This window comes from Vicia villosa, unplaced genomic scaffold, assembly GCF_029867415.1.
Source record: "Vicia villosa cultivar HV-30 ecotype Madison, WI unplaced genomic scaffold, Vvil1.0 ctg.004348F_1_1, whole genome shotgun sequence".
In the NCBI taxonomy this organism is placed as follows: domain Eukaryota; kingdom Viridiplantae; phylum Streptophyta; class Magnoliopsida; order Fabales; family Fabaceae; genus Vicia; species Vicia villosa.
Window position 1 is genome coordinate 103,833 of NW_026706418.1, and position 16,383 is coordinate 120,215.

At 36.4% G+C, this 16,383-nt stretch overlaps 1 protein-coding gene and 1 long non-coding RNA gene across 4 annotated transcripts; one reads left to right on the forward strand and one right to left on the reverse strand.

Annotated features, from left to right (window-relative positions):
- Positions 1-4,850: 4,850 nt before the first annotated feature.
- On the reverse strand, positions 4,851-14,153 carry LOC131641989 (uncharacterized). Of its 3 annotated transcripts, none has more exons than XR_009295705.1 (2): positions 5,076-14,153; positions 4,851-4,983 (listed from the first exon to the last, which is right to left on the reverse strand). XR_009295705.1 is itself a non-coding variant. In XM_058912284.1 (2 exons), exon 2 carries the CDS (start codon positions 7,832-7,834, stop codon positions 5,921-5,923), a length of 1,914 nt encoding a protein of 637 aa, XP_058768267.1. In that variant the 5' UTR covers positions 7,835-9,790; positions 9,921-14,153; the 3' UTR covers positions 5,005-5,920. The 3 variants fall into 3 exon arrangements, 1 of the variants encoding a protein (XP_058768267.1); XR_009295706.1 differs by lacking the exon at positions 4,851-4,983 and having other exon boundaries at positions 5,005-5,490; positions 5,564-14,153; XM_058912284.1 differs by lacking the exon at positions 4,851-4,983 and having other exon boundaries at positions 5,005-9,790; positions 9,921-14,153.
- A 6-nt stretch (positions 14,154-14,159) lies between these two features.
- LOC131641990 (uncharacterized) lies at positions 14,160-16,117 on the forward strand. Its single transcript, XR_009295707.1, has 4 exons — positions 14,160-14,780; positions 14,871-14,963; positions 15,062-15,144; positions 15,405-16,117. It is a non-coding gene; the product is annotated as an uncharacterized LOC131641990 (long non-coding RNA).
- The last annotated feature ends 266 nt before the right edge of the window (positions 16,118-16,383 follow it).

Genomic DNA, 16,383 nt, shown 5'->3' on the forward strand with positions numbered 1-16,383 from the left:
GCAGGGTTTGAACTCTGTTTTAATAAGAGTTCTAATGTTAGCGTAGGTTAGGTTGCTGTTGAGTGCCATGCTAAAGGTTGAAACAGATTGTGGTTGAAAAAGAGCACGAGAGGGAAGAAAAGAGTTCTGAAGTGAAGGTTTGAAAAAAAAGCGTGAAGAAAAGAATGGAACACTAACCCTTTATATAGTCAAAAGGAGCGATAAGGAAACGTTTCAGTTTTAATGATTGATTAGACTGCGTTTGGTGTTTCCAGAGAGAAGTTATGGTCACCGCCGTTTCCCGCCCTTGGAAGTTGGAACGTGTCATACCCCAAAATTTGCCCACACTTTTCAAAAAAATTCGAAACTATTTCAAAATTGAATTTTTATAAAATCTTGGGTTCATTTACATTGACATCCTGAATTTCATAAATATTTGATTTAAAGTCTATTTTAAAATATGATAATTTACTCTTAAATTATTTATATTTTAATAAATAGCAAAATGTTGGCCGATGCTTCATACACTTTCAATTGGCTTTTTATTTCGAATAAATAATATAGCACAATTGGTAAAGGAGTAAGTTTGCAAGTATAAGGTTACGGGTTCGAATCTCACTTCTAACACTTTCTCTTTTTATTTGTTTCTAACTATAAGATTTAACTTAATTTTCATTAAAATAATAAAATCACAAAAAATAAGTTTTTTTTAATTATTTAATTTTAATTCTTGTTTTTTTTACTTATATTCAAAATCACAAAAAAAAAAAAACTTTTTTTTTATTTTTTTATTTAAAATAATATTTTCGTAATTATTATTTATTATTTATTAAAAAAAATTTTTTTTCTTCATTCATATTTTATTCACAAAAAATCAAAGAAAATCATAAAATAGTTGTTTTTAAAAAATCCAAATCTTTTTTTTATTATTCTATTTTTACTAAGAACAAGTTTTTGTAGTACTTTGTTATTTTTATAAATTAGTGTTAATATTATTATTTCTATTATATTTATTAAAATTTAAATAAATTTGAATTAACAAGGGAGTGTGGCGCCTATTCCTTTCTGCTTCTAGAAGCCAAATCAAAATTCTTTCAAGGCTCTTAAACCATCATCAAGACCATGTCTCTCTTGTTTTGGAAAGTTGTCAATTTTTTTAGGAAATAATCTCTCACTTTTATGATCATCAAAGCATTGTTCTTTCCATCCTTTCCTATTCTTCTCCTCCATATAAAGGCAACCTCATCAAACACAAAGGAGAGGTTTTTGGTTGGTTTCAAAAACACGTTCCAAACTCTCAAAATTTCTAAAAACACTAGGGCACGTGAAAAGAATTTTTTTTCAGTCACGTTCAATCAAACCCAACCATTCCAAATCGTTCCGGAGGTGACATAGAGTTAGTGTGGATCGATGCACAAGCCCTGTAACACATAAAACACCTATGCCATATGGTTCATATTTATTCATATTTCTTGAATTTCATAAATCATATTTTAATGCAAACTAACCATGTGTATGAGTTTCTGATGTGATTTAGTAGAGGTTTGAACCCTTGGATCGAAGCTTAGGCTTGTAAATCAAACAACACCATGGCTAGGGTATAAGAGTTTAAGCTTTTCGTGTTGACACTTGCAAGGGGATTCACCAAAAATCAATACCATATTTGGACTCAGGGGATGATTTTAAGTGGACATGGATGTTTTAATTTTGTATTTAACGCGAAATTGTGAATTTTTTATTTATTTGCAGGTTAGCTACAGAACCATCGTAGCAAAATAATTGCAGTTTCGTAGCAATTTGTTTGCAGGAACAAGGTGAAGATGATGAACAGTCAGCGCACGCATTTGTTCTGTTTTGTTTTTTTTCATTGTGTACATTATGTTTAATCTGCGTTCTACTAACACAAAGTAACCATAGTGCAGCTGGCAAAGCATTAAGACTGTTGATCATAAGGACTAGGGCTTGATCCCTGGATCCATCATTTTATTTTCTTTTAATTTTTCTTTCCTTTCCAATTAACTTAATTAATATAATGTTATAATCAACCACTAAGACTAAAACCCACCAATTAGAAACAGGACTAAATTAGTTAATCAAGTTTTGTTTTGAAAACCTTTTTTTTTTTATAATTAATTTAGAAGTTAGGACTTTTAATTTAGTATACCAGTTAATTTTAACAAAAAAAACTAACAAAACACGTTCTCCTAGTTTTTTATTTATTATTATTTTTATTAGATTCTTTAATAATAAATGCTTAAAATAAATTAATTTAAACTTTAGTTCAATTTTAATTTTTTTCTTGTATATAATTAACATATTTAGTTCTTTCTAATTAATTTTTTTTTAATTTTCTTTAATCACTAAAAAGACTGAAAACAATCTTTTTTTATTTTTATAAATTGATTAACTTAACTTAGTTTTTTTTAGGTAAATAATATAATCGATTTAATACCTTAGAATTAGGTTAATTTAATTAGGTTTCTAATTAACAAGCATTTACTAATTCTTCGATTCTTCTTCTCGTCTCTAATTCCACTGAATGGCGCGTGTTTGTTTAATTTCGGCCCTTTATTTAATTATTCATTTATTTAAATATTAGCAATCGATGTATAGGTCACATGGGTATTTTTTGTAATAGCGTAGATTTATGTTTCCGCATTTACTTTCCGCACATTATAACTACTACTATTATCTGTTTAGATGTATGGTTTAGGATTGTATGACAAGATAAAATCAATCGCTAGCTAACCTTAATTCAAGATAATATCTCTGAACATAACACACTTTACTGTTCACACACTCACCTCTAGGGTTTCCCCTCTCAGTTGCCTTCTCGATCAAATAGTCAAGTCCCTTCGAGCGTAGGGATACCTTAGCACTTGCTGCCTACGATTCGAAATCATCATTGTCCCGCCGATTTAAAGATCATAGTCCCTTCGATGTCGCCTTTCGGTATAAATGATCTTGTCCCTCGATTAAATGGTGATAGTCCCTTCGATGGCTAAGGTACACCTACATGTTGCCTTTATGACTATTCCCATCTCATAGGACTTCTTACCCTCTTTATGGTATGGATAGTCTCTATGACGATTCGATGACCCTTCGATGACCCGCACATCCAATGTATAGGACTACCTACCCTCAACTGGTATGGATAGTACTATCGCCCAAGGAAAGCCTTAATGAATAGGAAAGACCTTACGAACTTAGGGTAGGAACTCTTAAGTGCTTGCTCACAATCAATTCAAACAAAAACAAATACTTTTCACACCATGTTTTTTAACATTGTCTTTTTAGACATTTTCAAAACAAAAGTGTTTTTCTAAACACACACTACTTTTTCAAACAAATCAAACATTTCAAACAAAAGTGAGCTAAGCAACTAAGAGCCCGTAGATAACTACGGATGAAAAGGGTGCTTACACCTTCCCTTTTCATAACCTACCCCCCGAACTCAATCTCTTTTTTTAAAGAAGGTCTTTCCTGTTCTTTTATACCTTTCCTAATTGGCTAAAATAAAAGTCGGTGGCGACTCATTCTCACCGCAACATTGTTGCTTATATAAAAAAAATAAAAAGTCAGTTCACCGTATTACAGAACGTAATCATAAAACTGATGCACGCACGTCTTAAAGAGACGTTTGAGAGGAAATGACGTCAGCAAATAATGATGATTACGGCTAAGGGGAGAAGAAACGTCAATTCTAGGGCTGCGAAGGGCAATCGAGCCACGTGAGGCATTCATTAAGGTTACTGTGGAATAAAAAGAAATATATTGAAAATATTTTGAAGTATTGCCAAATATTACCATTGGTCAGCTCAGAGCGAAATGTGAAAAGACGAGTTCTGCATACATATATTCTGAAATTGAGCGATTACAAACAAAGGGATTTACGCCACAAAAAGTTATACAAAGTTCGAAGAAAATTAACTGAAATTCCTAGGAAGGCTATCTTTGATCTTCGAATACTGAGCCTCCCACGAAGACATACGAAGCTCAAGCAATGCTCGTTGCTTCTTTAACTCTTCGATCTCTGGCACCAATTTCTGCGCAGCTTCGAAGTGTTGGATACCTAGTCGCGCTACTTCAGCTATTTCTTGATCATTGGTTTGTCGAATGGTTGCTTGGCGAGATTCAGCTTACTGTATCTTCTCTTCGAGTTTCTTAATCTCTTGCTTCCACGATTGTATATTTTCCTCACACTTATCATATTCTTCTTGGTTCTTCAAACATTCTAACCTAAGAGCATCACCCTTGTTGGTTGCCTTAGTGGCAGCTTTCCATGAAGAACTATGAGAAGCCATTTTTGCAGCAAGCTGCTCATTAACATCGTTCTGTCGAAGAATGTTAGACTGAAGTTGGTCGATTAAAGAGCCCAGAAGTACAATTACATCTAGACCTCTTTCGAAACCAGAAGTAAATCCACTTTCTTCAAGAGTTGCTTCAAGCCATGACATCTCGTGGAATCCTTACTTAAGATTTCGACGAGGTTCGTTTCGAAGAAATTCTCCTTTATTTGATGAAGGAGGCCAGGGGTGTCCTCTTTGTCTCCAGACTTGGTCTGAACAGTTGGAGAAGCTTCAGACGCAAGAGCTGAAGTACTATCAATGTTCATCATGGTTTTAAGAAAACTGAGAGGATCAGTTTGCCTAAGTTGCTCCAATTCTGAAGAAGTAGGTATGGCTGGGGCAGGCATTGGAGTAGTTTCAGGAATAACTACAGTTTCGAAATTTGAATTTCCACAGAGGTCAGTTTCGATCAATTTGGAGGTTTCTTCCACGACGCCTTGATTAGATACGGTGTCCTCGCTCCCAGTCGATGGTACAGCTGCATTATCTTCGCCTGAGAATTGGTCCTCCTCACCCATGTTTGCGTCTTTGCGAGTAGGAGGAGAATCATCAGTCGAATGGCTTCCTTCAACAGAGGATACAGTAATTGTAGTGGCAAGAGGGGGAGCATCTTCAAGGACTGGTGAAAGTATATGAGAGGTGTGTTGAGGGACATCTGCAAAAATGAACAAATATGGTTAATTGTGATGTAAGAGTTGCAAGAAAATCATTCGACATAAGCAAAAGACTTCTTTTGCTGAAGATTACCAAGGTGAATGGCAGCGTTGAAGGAGTTGAAATCAGAAGTAGCTGTTCCAATATCATCCTGCAATCATAAGGTGACGTTAACTTAATCATTCGAAATAAAATTTATAGAAATGATTATGTTGTAAAGCCTAGATACCTTAGCTGTATTAGTAGCTGGACTTGAATTGTGGCTTTCCATCACGAGAGCATTACTAGTGGTTTTTAAAGGCGATTCTTCAGAAGACACCTTATCACTCGAAGAAGTGATCTTCGAAGACCCATGTCCTTTCCCTTTGCCCACAGGTGTGGTGCCTTTTTGTCTCTTTTTATGCCCTTGCCTGGTACGAGGGGGAGACTTGTCTTCCTCATCCGAAGCAACGTCTGGAGTAGTAGTTGGAAGAACTTTTCGCTTCAAAGGCATTGGAGGCTTCGAACTCTGAAAAATGAAAAGGAGAAAAATAAGCGCTATTCGTAAGACATGCAAGTTGGAATATGAAATGTGTGTGTACCGTGGGTTTCGCGTCAGTCGTAATAGAATCGCTCCCACTTGGCTTATTGCTCTTCGAGGCCTCAGAATCTTTCTGCGCAGCAGTTGCTTTAACCTTTCTCTTGTGAGCAACAGCTGTAACAAAGATTGGAATTATTATCTCGATAAGAGAAAGAAGAGTCAGTCTAAAGATTAACTATACCCAAACCTTCGGGTATTGGAGTCAAGACACGAACGTGTTCAAGATCTATATGGAGATGCCCTTTGAAAGTATCCAGGGTATGCTTAGTCGGGACCACTCGTTCAGCGCGTTTTTTGGTACTCTCTTGAAGAATTTTGAGAGCATTCCCACACACGAACCAGTTTGGGAAAGGAGGACTTAAAGCCACACCAAAATCAGCACTTGGTAGTGGGGGAATTTTGGAGGATTAAGTTTAAATGCCACTTCATAACGTAGTTCTGGTCGAACAGACGGGGGCAATTTCAACTTATCCAGTTTTGCAGAAAACTTTTCACGTAAAATAACAGCAGCTTCGCGAACGGTCCGACTAAGATCATCAGGCCTGTAAATAGTTTCAAAGAACTTTTGAAAAGCTTGGATTTCTTTAATGTGAGTGGAGGTACCTTTGTGGAATTTATCCTGCACAGCAGTAAAAGCTTCAGTTAGTTCTCGGGTAAGGCCTTCGACATCATAGATTTGTGTGGTATAATAATCTGACCACCATTGTTGAAAATCTGGAGTGGAATAGAAAAAAGGAGCGAAAGAGATAGGAGAAAGGGTGAAAACATCAGTATATCTGGCTATCTTCGTATCACATTCATCTTCAGTTAGGTATAAGGTACGGAAGCACATGTGGTTCCTTTTGTCATACAGACACTTGGGCTTCACTTGGACCAACCCAAACTGTCTCGACACAAGATTTGGCTGATAATAAACGAGAATACATTGACCTTTGGAAGGTCGGAGGCGGTGATAGAATAACCTCGGGGTAAGAAAAGCTTCCCAAATAGCCAAAGATTCAGTTTGATGGTCCGAAGATGTTGCAGGAAACTCTCGAGTAAACCATTTAGGACCTACAACTCTTCGTACAAATGGAGCCATTGAATAACTGAACTGGTAACGTTTAGCAAACATCATTACATACGCTAAGAAATGTTCACGAAGTTTCCCAGTTTCTTCTTTCGGGGTCAACAAGGACAATCTAGTCCCTTCGACAGATCGATTTTTGATTTCTGGAACTTCTTCGTTGACGACGCCCCGGAATGGGAGGTGAGCTTCGAAGGTGGGATTAAGCCACAGTTGTAATAACCAGAAGGGACCAGCAAAAAGGAGAGATCCTGTTGTGTAATTCTTTACAAGATCTACAGCTTCACCAAGGTTTTCGTAAAGAAATCCTAGAATCAATTGGCTCAGGTTCAGTTTCTTACCATCATGTAACTGATTAGCCATGCAAAGATATCTTTTCGCTACTTGTATGGACCTGGAGCAGAAAACACACCTCGAAAGCCATAATGCCAGGAAAGCAATATGTTCTACGTCAGAGACTGTGGCATTTGCCTGATCATGATATTGCTGGATGAAAGCAGTATAAGTAACCGTAGCTTCGTTGAAGTTAATGGTATCAACATCCAAGACATTAGGATCAAAGGTTTCGCCAGTCGCTCGAAGCCCTGTGATGGCAGCTACATCGAAAAGGGTTGGAGTAATCATTCCACATGGAAGGTGAAAGGTATTGTGAGAAGCGTCCCAGAAATGGACTGATGCTACTAACATAGTTTGGTTATACTCTAAACCAGTCTTGGACAATTGAATTAGGTCATAAATCCCTAACTCTTGCCAGAAAGAAGCCTTCTGTTTCTCCACTTTGGCTAACCAAGAATAGTACAGTTCAGGATCTTTTGCTAAAGGGATTGACCTAAAAACCTTCACAAAATTGGTTACGTAATCTAACCTAATTCTCTCTAAGGCTACGGGAGGCGCAGTCGAAGCCCCTTCTGCAGGGTTAGAATCCTCTGAGATTGGATTACCTTCATCGTCTATTTTAATCTTGCTAACCAGAGGCCTAGTCTTATAATACGCAGGAAAGAATTTATTTGATGAACTATTTTCTCCTGGTAACGGGCCCATGAAAGCATAAGTTTTTCCAGAAAGCTCAAAAGGGATGATTACCTGAGATGCGTAAATGGCGCGTTCCTCCGCAGTATTCGGAATTGGTATGTATTCTTGGTTCCCCATTTGCATAGGTTTCTGAAGCTTCAGAACTGGTTGGAGAGCATTTGAAGAAGACGCCATTGAAAGATGTTTGATTTGAGGAAGAAGTTTGGAGGCAACTAAGTACGGTCTTTTCTGAAAAGAGTTTGAAGGAATAGAACTGAATGGGAAAAGAGAGGAAAAGACTAAGTATTTAAAGATTTAACGGAAACCCTTTTAAATCTTTTGGGTAAAAACTAAAGGACACGCGGCAAGCATTGATTTAATCCAACGGCGGTCGAATAGTCATCAGCTCTATTCCTAGGATATAGGAGTAATGATACTAAAGTAAGGTCAAGACGTGGGAATGTAACTGTTGAGGAGGCGTTTTTGAAAGCGACAAGACGTTTTGGAAATAGAGTCATAATTGATTATGACGTCAATTATTAGTCTCGGGACTCTAAGAAAGCAAAACGAAATCCCATCATGGCAAGAAACGCCCATTTCTCTCGTTTGTCGAAACAGGCATTTATTGGGGGCAATTTGTTAGCTGGAGATTTCGTTTAAGAAGTTGATCTTCGAAGGTTTTAAATTCGAAGAATGATGGTTTCTGATGACCATCTTCGAAGATTTAAAAAAATGGCTACTGATGGCCATGCTTCAAGAAAAAGTATAAGTTGAAACGAAGGAGAGAAGTATCGAAGTTAACACGGAAGATATCTTTGCCAAGACTTAGACATTTCGCGGAAAATTACATAAAGTACTGAAGCTTAATGTGTTTCCGTAACATTTTCGAATATAACTATATAGCCACATGTCGAAAAGGACTTGAGCGGGAAGGTTTGAATTGCGAAACGGTTTCTATAAACTGCACATAGACAGATGGCATCCCCAGAGTTCTCATGGATAATGACCGGAAAATAGCAAGTGTACTATTTTTATCGATGTAGTAATAAGAGGATTAATTTTCCCAAGTATCGAACTCGCGGACTGCGTAGGAATTATACGTTTTAGAATAGTGCAACGGAATAAAAAGTCATCGGGGGTTTGGTTTTTATATTTAATTTAAAATAACAACTTATGCAATGAAAGAGTTAAAATAATTTGCTTAATGAAAATATGCTGGAACAAGTCAGGACAGATGTATGAATCGCTCTGCAATGAAATAATCACCGATTAACAGATTAACTTTAGAAATTCTCACTACCGACACCAAACATTGATTTCCCCTAATTCCTTAGTGAAAACTTCTTGAGATTAAAACCCTCTTTTAATTCCTTAACAAGATGATTTTACCTCAAGATTCTACAAGACATAGCCTGGATAATATGGTCGCTACACATTAAACCCTTATTCCTCAGTGATTCTCAATTATAGCGTTATGATTAAAAAAGCGTTGAGGTAGTTTGTCCGACGAACCCTCAACCGTATATCAACACATATATTTTCCAATATAAAGAAGCAATAAGCACTTTTAATCATAAACTGAATTTCATAAAGATAATCCGAAAACTAACGGTAAATTATAGTCATTACATCACATGATTCAGGGACATCAATCCTAACAAGTAAAGAGTTTAGCTACTCATGACAATTATCACGATAACAATGAATAAAGATGAAGACATTACAATTGGTTGAATCGGAATTGATCTTCAATCGCGGATGCTTTTGAAGATTTCTTCGCTCCAATCCCTAATGCTCTCAATCTCTATTTTCACGTTCTCCGACGGTCAAAAAGTGCTTTTCTCCTTTTCAAACGGTGACTAAATAACTCTCAGCAAATAGTCTCTTCTGAAAAGTCCATCATGCCCCTCCTTAAGTGACTGATTCAAAGATTTGAAAACAAATATTTTTCTGCGCGCAAGTCTGACACGGCCGTGTCCCATGACACGGGTGGCCGTGTCACAACTCTGTTTTCTTGGTTTTCATATTTTCAAGTTTTTCTCTTCAGCAAGTGTGACACGGCCGTGTCACATGACACTGGTGGCCGTGTCACAGCTCTGTCTCACCAAAAACCATTTTTTCTTGCCTCGAATCGTGCCCTGTACTGCATAACTTTAAACACCACCAAACACTAGATCAAAATCAATGGAAAAACAACAAAAACTAGAAAAGATAACACACCAAACTCAAAAACGAAAATTAACAAAACTAAAAAGAACTAAATTGAAACAACTTAAAATACCACTGAATGAAGTGCTTTTCCATTGATTCGAACACAGGAATAAGGTGAAATTGGTGGCCGATCACAACCCGAAACTTAGCTCATTACTTGTCCTCAAGTGATGGAGGAGAAAACAAGAGGACACCCATGAACTTTTCTTTTGCTCCACAACGTAACTGATACTTCCACACTTGATATTTACTTCCGTGTCAAAGTGTTCGATTCCCCTTTCCGAAGTTTTCCGTTGCACTTCATTGTTGACTCATTATTTTACCTGCAAGCTAAATCACACTCCTCGCCAATTCTCTCGGGGTTAAGTGTTTCACTCATTCATCAAGGCATGCATATCTACTCTTAAATTTTGTACACATTCTAACACAATTCCACATAATCAATAACACACACTTTTTGAGGACTTACGGGTTGTAACGGGGCTTAGGTTAGGTAGTATAAACAAAGAAATTGGGTACGAGGATTTATGGTTTGGTATCAACTAATCCGTCCGATATCTTTTTGCACATTACATAGTATTTGGAGTGTTTAGCGATTTTTCTGCTTTCCGGACTCTTAGAACTCTTTACATGATGGCAAGTGTGTAAAACAAAATCAATTTTTTTTCTCTTCTTTTTTTTTCTTTTGCACAAACATTTTCTTTCTTGCATGTGTTCCTCTTTTTTTTCTTTTTTTTTTTTTTACACTTGCTTCCTTCTTTTACTACCGGACTTGGGTACCCCAAACTTAACTTTTGCTATCGGACTCAGGCTTATAGTTAATACCAAATATAGAGGAAACAAGAGGGGTTATGAAAAAATATATATATATATATATCTTTTTCTTTTTTAAAAGAAAAACATGGATGATGGGTAAAGATTTGTTAACGAGGGATAATAGACAACAAGGTTGGGTAAGAAAGGTTTCGGGTTAAACAAACAAAAGTGCCTCAGTGTGTGTGATCAATTTATGTACTATATGAAGAACAAATGCAAAATTAGAGTGATGATGCCATACCTGATGCTCTCTCACGATGAAATGATGTGTTTGGCTTTGTATATTCTCACATGTTAGGTATTGCTTACAGGTTCAACAATGGTCTCCATTTTGTACAACTTCATGCCCGGTTCGGGTTGCTCTAAACTCATTCACTTGGCACCATCAAGTTGCGTCTAGCATTTTCTTTAGTTGTGTCAACTTTCACAGGTGCCCAGGTGTCGCGGGGAAAAATCGTTTGTCTTTTTTTCGGGATGAGACACCTGATGCCTTCTTTGGGCTCGAGTGCTCATAAAAATGATTTTTCTTTTGTACGGACCAAACTTTTTATTGTTTCCAAAAGAGGAAAAGGAAAAAAGTTGCAATAACCTAAAAAGGTGGGGGGAGAGATCTTTGGGTAAGAGGGTTGGTTATACGAAGGGAAGGTATTAGCACCCAACGTATCTATAGTACTATATAGGTTTCTTTGCTTTGTTTTTCATTCCATGTTATGGTGGAGGTTCTTGTGAGAAAGAGGTGGGACCTAAGGTGTTTGTTTGATTATGCTCGCAAAGATCATCGCGATCCTCTGCATACATATCCCTTAGAGGGAATCAGAGCATCTGTAGCTCGGGGTCTACGGGTGCTAAGGTTTGAATGGTTTGAGAGAGAAGTTTTGCTCGCCAAGGAATAAGACCTTGTGCCTACGTATTCTCAAAGGGATGTTGAGAAAGTCAGAGCAATCGTAGTTCCCACTTATGCTAGTGGAAGCAAAGGAAAAGAGACAAATGTCATCTAAATGTTCGATGTATCTAATCTATATCATCACATACATCTGTTTGTTTTTATTTGAAAATATTTTCATTATAAGCCCGGGGCCATGCCGCTTAGGGTGCTTAGAATGATAAAGATGTTTTTTTTTTGTTTAACCAGCCTTGTGGCAAAAAACTTTCAATGAAGTCAGCCTTGTGACAAAAAGTTTTGATTAATCAGCTAGCCTTGTGGCAAAAGTTTTAATGAAGTCAGCCTTGTGACAAAAACTTTGATTAATCAGCCAGTACGGTGGCAAAACAGTTTGATTGATTAGCCAGCCTTGTGGCAAAAAAGTTTGATTGATTAGCCAGCCTTGTGGCAAAAAAGTTTGATTGATTGATTGTTTGTGATGATATAAAAGAGATACTCCTATCATAGAGATGATAAATGTCTAATCTCCTAGGGTTTTTTGATTTGGATATTGGGGATGCTTATAAGAAGCCCGTGGGTCCTTGTACGAAGCCCAAGAGGAGGCTATCCGAGGGTCCTTGCATTGTAAGCCCAAGAGGAGGCTATGGGAGGGACAATCCAGGGTCCTTGCATTGTAAGCCCAAGAGGAGGCTATGGGAGGGTCACTCGTTTGTACAAAGCCCAAGGGGAGGCATGGTATAGTTGGTCTGAGCTCTTAGAGCGATTTCACCGGGAAACCATACTCTATGTCCTAACCTAAACTAGTGGAGATTCTTTGCACGAAGCCCAATAGGAGGCTATGGGGAACCTAGTGTTGTACTAAGTTGAACAAGCACACATATCACACATATGAACAAACATGAACAAGTATGAACAAACATGAACAAACATGAACAGGTTATGAATAATTATATATATGACAAAGTGTGTGTATATAATGGAGTTTATGAAGGAAATATACCTGTAAGCATGATCCATTTGTATACACGGGGGCTCGGGACTCACACTCGGGGAGAGGTCCGCTTGAGTTTATTCAAAGCTATGTAAACAGGTTTTTACAAGGGCTTGGGACTTATACCTACATGGAGGCCCGTGGTATTTTTGGGAAGATTTAAAGAAACCTTCATTTTTGGTTTGTTATCCAAAGTTAAAAATCAAGTTGATCGAGATATGTACAAAACGGTATATGTACAATGAAATACCTAATTTCATGTACAGGAATGGGTATGTACAAAAGGGGCTTGGGACTTATACCTACGTGGAGGCCCGTGTTTTTTACAAAACATGGTTGGCTGTTTATTTACAGACGCGTCGTTTGAAAAAAATGTTTGAAAGTTGTTTGAAAAGTTTATTCTGTTTGAAGAAAAACTGTACAAAAAGAAAAGAAATGGGACTTACACTCTCTAATATTCGAGAGGCCCCTGTTTTATTTTCATAAAACAGGGTGGGTGGTTTTGAAAAAAAGATGTGAGATTTATTGTTTTAAAAACAGTTTGAAAAGTATTGTTTTGAAAAAGTTTTCTGTACAAAGAAAAACTGTAAAAGGAAAAAAAGAGTGGGTCTTATACTCTCTAATATTCGAGAGGCCCCACTTCGTTTTGAAAATCAATGGATGATTTGAAAAAGAATTGATTACTGTTGTGAAAACAGTTGATTGAGTTTTAGGCTTACCTCGAAGAATGAGAAAATTGGATTTCTGAGTTTGAGGTGTTACCGTGATCCTCAAGTGGTATGCTTGGAATAAATTAGGATTTCAAAAAATGTTAAGCATCCTCACCAGCAGAAAAGAACGTCGGATAAGCTCACAGCTTACAGCATTCCATGATCATCCAGTAATTGTTTATGAAATTCTACAGCAAATGGAAGACCAAACAAAACAGACAAATCCAAAAGACAACGGAGAAATAATCTCGGAGTCTCGGATGAAGTTAGGAAATACAAGTGATATGTGTAACAGTAATCAAATAAAATTTACATGATTAACTACACAAAATTAATGTGAAAATATCAAATCCAAAAGAAATTAATCTAATAAAGATATTTTTTTGTGATTTTTTCATAAAAAGAGAAAATAATTAGAAACATATGCATCTAATATATTTTTGTTGTTTTTTTATGAGAAGAAGAAAATAATTAGAAACATAAATAAAAATATGTATCTAATATATTTTTTTGGAGTTTTTTTAATATCTTAAAAAACATACTTCTAAACATATTAAAAATATTTCTAAGAAAACTCAAATCTTAAAATATATTTTTTTGTCATTTTTTAATAAGGATTAGAAAAATTAAACTATATCCTATATTAAAAATAAAATACTAAGTCTTTTTATGAAATTATTTAAAAGAAAATTAAAGAGATGAATAATAAAAAAAACTTAGTAATGGGCCAGGGGTGTGAATCCGGATTAGGAGGTGAGAAAGCCCAAAAAGTGGAAATAAGCTGAATATTAAGAAAGAAAAAAATGACTGGGCCGGACCGGGTCGGGTCAGGAATGACCCGGATCCGCCTCTTGTCAAACATGGCTGGGTTTCAGAAAACCCTAAGAAGAAAAAAAAAAGGCAGCAGCGCCTCATATCTCCTTTCCTCTTCTCTCATGGCTGTTTTGAAAAAAAAAAGAAAATACAGACAACAAAACAACGTTCCTCTCCTCTTTCGATATCTCTCGTTCTCTCCAACGAAACGAAAATAACAACAGCAAGAAAAATTCTCTCCCGATTTCTCTGTCTCTCTCGCGAGGTTGCTCGGAACAGCAAACAACAACAGCGATTCTCTCTTTCTCTTGGTCTCTCTCATGATCGCTCTCTGCTATCTGTTCTCTCTCGGAACAACAACAACCGGAACTCTCCATTTTCGCTCATGATTCCTTCTCTCTCGAACAACAACAGCAAGCTATCTCTCGGTTTCTATCTCTCGCGAAACCACAACAACGGCAAAGTTCTCTCACCGAACAGGAGAAAGAACAAATTCCATTTCCTCATTCTCCTTTGTTGAAACAAATCCATGGCTCGGCCTCCTTGCTCTCACGGACAACAACCAGCGGCCATGGAGGAGCTTCAGAAGCTCTCGGTTTTTTTCTCTCGGTGAGCAACAGGACAACGAGAGTCATCCTCTCTCTCACGATGACTACAACAAAAATCGACATCTCTTCCTTGCTGTGAACAACAAACAATCTCTCTCGGTTGCTCGCGGTAACAACAACAAAACGATGCTCTTTTTTTCTTTTTCTTTTTCTGTGAACGAACAATAACTGTGCTTGCTCTCTCTTGATGAACAAACAGTAATAACAACGCTCAGTTAGGCTCTCTTCCTGTTTCGATTTTGCCCGCGGTGAACAAAAGCTTCTGGCCTCTTTGATTGAAGACAAACTCAAGGTTTGTTCTTCAATTTTGTTCTCATGGTACCAGCAAGTTTTTTACGACACAGTAATAATAACATATGCTCTGTTTTCGATTTTTGAACAAACTTACAGATATAACAATAATTAGCAGAGGTTAAGAATGAAGGCAGGATCGACTTACCTATGGCGAGGAGGATTTCGCCGGTTATGCTGAGGTATGTCTTTAATCCTTATGCTTCTGTTTATGAATCCTGGCTGCAAGTTGTTATTGTTAGTTTGCTGAATTTTTGAATTTGAATTATTGTTGCTGCAGCTTTGAATAAGTGTTTCTGAACCGTGATTGGTTGTTGAATTTTTTTGAATTGTTACTGTTACAACTTCAAACCCGTTGCAATTTGTTTGTTTTATTTTATGTGGATTTGATTTAATGATGAACAAATGTTGAATTAACAATTTTTCGGAATTGTTGTTGTAGGCTCTCTTTTGATGAAGATGATGCAACAAAACCTCTTTTTGGATATTAGGGAGACTTGAAGATGCAACTTCAAGTTGTTGCTCTCCACTAAGGTATGAACTATTTCTTCACCCCTTTTCCAACTATGGAACTAAGAAACTTTGAAAATTATGAGAGAAAAGGGAGGAGTGAAAAAAAGCAAGTAGTTAAGGTTGCTTTGGTGTCATTAACTTGGAAGAAAACACTTCTATTTATAGGAAAAACTTAGGGATATGTTAGGAATTAAGAAGCTTGATTGGGAGGTTATTGTCATCTCAAGAATGAGAATAAGAATAAGAATATATTCTTCATCATTGCAAGATAAGAATAGGAATAAGAATATTCTTATGCAAAGATATTTTTCATGATATAAGCCATGTGTGTAAATTTTTATGTCATTTTATGATATCTCTAAGTTGCATAATTTTATGACATAAAATCTCTCTTTGACACTCTTTGACTTTTGCTAATCTCACCCCTCTTTTTGTTTCTTTTTTTCATGTGACATGAGTATTCTTTGAAGAAAGAATGAAGAAACTTGAATTCCAAGAATGGAGATTTGAAGATTGAAGAAAGTCTTCAAGAATGTCTTTGTAGTTTTTTTTTCCTTTTTCTTGTAATTCCAACTTTGTATGAATGAAACTTTGTATTCTTGCAAATGAATGGAATTTTGTAATTCTTGAATTTTGGATAAAGTCCACTTGTAATGCATTTGAAATTTAGAACTTTGTTCATGTAAAAGAACTTCACTTGTAATGTTTGAATTTCTCTTAGAATCCTTGAATGGAAAATGTATGAAACATGAATATTTCTTGAATGAATTTGAATGCAATTTCTATGTCTAGAATCAATTCTTGAATTCCTTTGAATGATTCTTTGAAGAATGTTCTTGCACCAATGGACTTTTAATTCTTGAATTTATGGTTTTAGAACCATACTTGAAGCAATTCTTTCAAAATGA